The sequence below is a fragment of the Propithecus coquereli genome, unplaced genomic scaffold (genome assembly GCF_000956105.1).
Source record: "Propithecus coquereli isolate 6110/MARCELLA unplaced genomic scaffold, Pcoq_1.0 Scaffold467, whole genome shotgun sequence".
Lineage (NCBI taxonomy): Eukaryota > Metazoa > Chordata > Mammalia > Primates > Indriidae > Propithecus > Propithecus coquereli.
Genome location: NW_012150474.1, coordinates 722710 through 724418, shown reverse-complemented (window position 1 = coordinate 724418; position 1709 = coordinate 722710). Strand labels below are relative to the sequence as shown.

General features: G+C 49.8%; 1 protein-coding gene across 1 annotated transcript in view; it reads left to right on the top strand.

The window, feature by feature from the left end:
* Positions 1-1709, top strand: part of CRLF2 (cytokine receptor-like factor 2) — a 20593-nt gene that overhangs the window by 10372 nt on the left and 8512 nt on the right. The window contains exon 5 of the mRNA XM_012655185.1: positions 722-962. Coding sequence (XP_012510639.1) covers positions 722-962 — 241 coding nt within the window. The remainder of the gene's footprint in view (positions 1-721; positions 963-1709) is intronic.

Sequence of the window (1709 nt, the reverse complement as noted above, 5' to 3'; positions counted from 1 at the left end):
GAGTAGAAATCACAGAGCATTCTCATAGACCCACATGCTATTTTTATTATGCAATATTTCAAACAGACAGGGAACAGGAAATAATATAACACAATAAGCATATGTATATATATGTATGTGTGTGCATATGTATATGCACGAAAATAAAATGATTACTTTTTCCTAGCCGCAGACAAAGCTACCATTAAAACTTTGCTAAAGGGTAAAGCTTTATGGATCTTTTTAAGATCTTTTTCTGTTTCTATAAACATATATATTTTACAAATTCATACTGTTCTCTGTATATTATCACCCGGCATTTTTTAGTGAAGAATCACCATTTTCCATGCCAGTGATTTTTCCATTTCAATACCCATTCTATAGCCACATTTCTCTAACCGTCCTAAAAAATGTGCTTACAAGAGCTTTTTTGGGGTCACCCACAATATCCAAGCCAGCACAGTATCAGATTTTATATCGACACGGTTCTTGAAGCCTCCAGTCCGTACATTTTCACCAAGAGTGCCAAATCGATCCTATTTTTAAATACGGTCACATTCTGAGATACTGGGGAGTTAGAGTTTTAACGTACATTTTTTAGGGGACACAGTTCATCCCGTGGCAGGCACACAGATTTTCCACGCAGTTTCAGAGAGTTCCATCTGTGACACGCCCACGTGTCGTCCCGGCCCTGCTTCTGCTGGAGGAGTAGCCGGGACGCGCAAACCCCAAACCCCGCAAGGTTCGGGCAGAGGGAAGAGAGTCGACCAAACGCAGCACGGTACTTCCAGAGAGGAGGCCTGTCGGTCTCCACGCAGGAGGTGACCCTCTGCCGTGTCCCCTTCTCAGTGAAGCCCGCCTCGCCGGGGGACCTGGCTTTCCTGTGGCGGCCGGAGGAGGTCACGGTGACGTGCCCCGACCTGCCCTACGACGGTCTCCTGTACGAGGTCCAACACCGCAGCACCTTCGACACCTCCTGGCAGGTGAGTCTGGCGGCGGCGGCGGTTGAGGGCCACCGTGAGTGAGTGTCCCCAAGATGTGAGTGGTGGGGTGTGGTCCTTCCCGGGACTCCTTCCTCTCTGTGTCCACCTTCCTGCAATTCATCCGACCATTTCTCCTCTCTCTCTTTCTCTCTCTCCTTTGTATTTTTCTATCCACACACACACACACACACACACACACACACACACACACAGAGTCCTGTGCCACACAATCCCGTCTGGCCTTGGCCGGCCGCACACACGACAAAACTCCCCTGTGTCTGTAACGGGGCTGCCCGGAGCAGATGCACCTTTGAGAGTCTTCCGTACTCAGGAATAACTGCGCCTTCTCTGTGTTTAGACACACGAGCGCTTGCCATCGTGTTGCAACTGTCTGCCGTGCCCGGTACGGCCACACGCTATGCGGGTTTGTGGCCAGGAGCAGGAGGCTGCTCTCCACAGCTCGGGGGTGGCCTGGCTGTGCCGTCTGCGTTTGCGTAGGTGCAGCTCTGTCTGCGGTGTTCACGCAGCAGCTACATCACCTAACGACGCGTCTCTGAGAACAGATCCCTGTCGTTGCGTGATTGCGTGGCTGTGTGTCTATGTGTGTGTGTGTGTGTAAATATGCATGTAATTACAGATACCCTATCGATGTAGGCACACACTCATTTACTATGTCCAGGTATCTATACATCTGTACAGATGGATAGATAGACATAGAATGGGTATATGCACCTGGGTGTCTGTCCA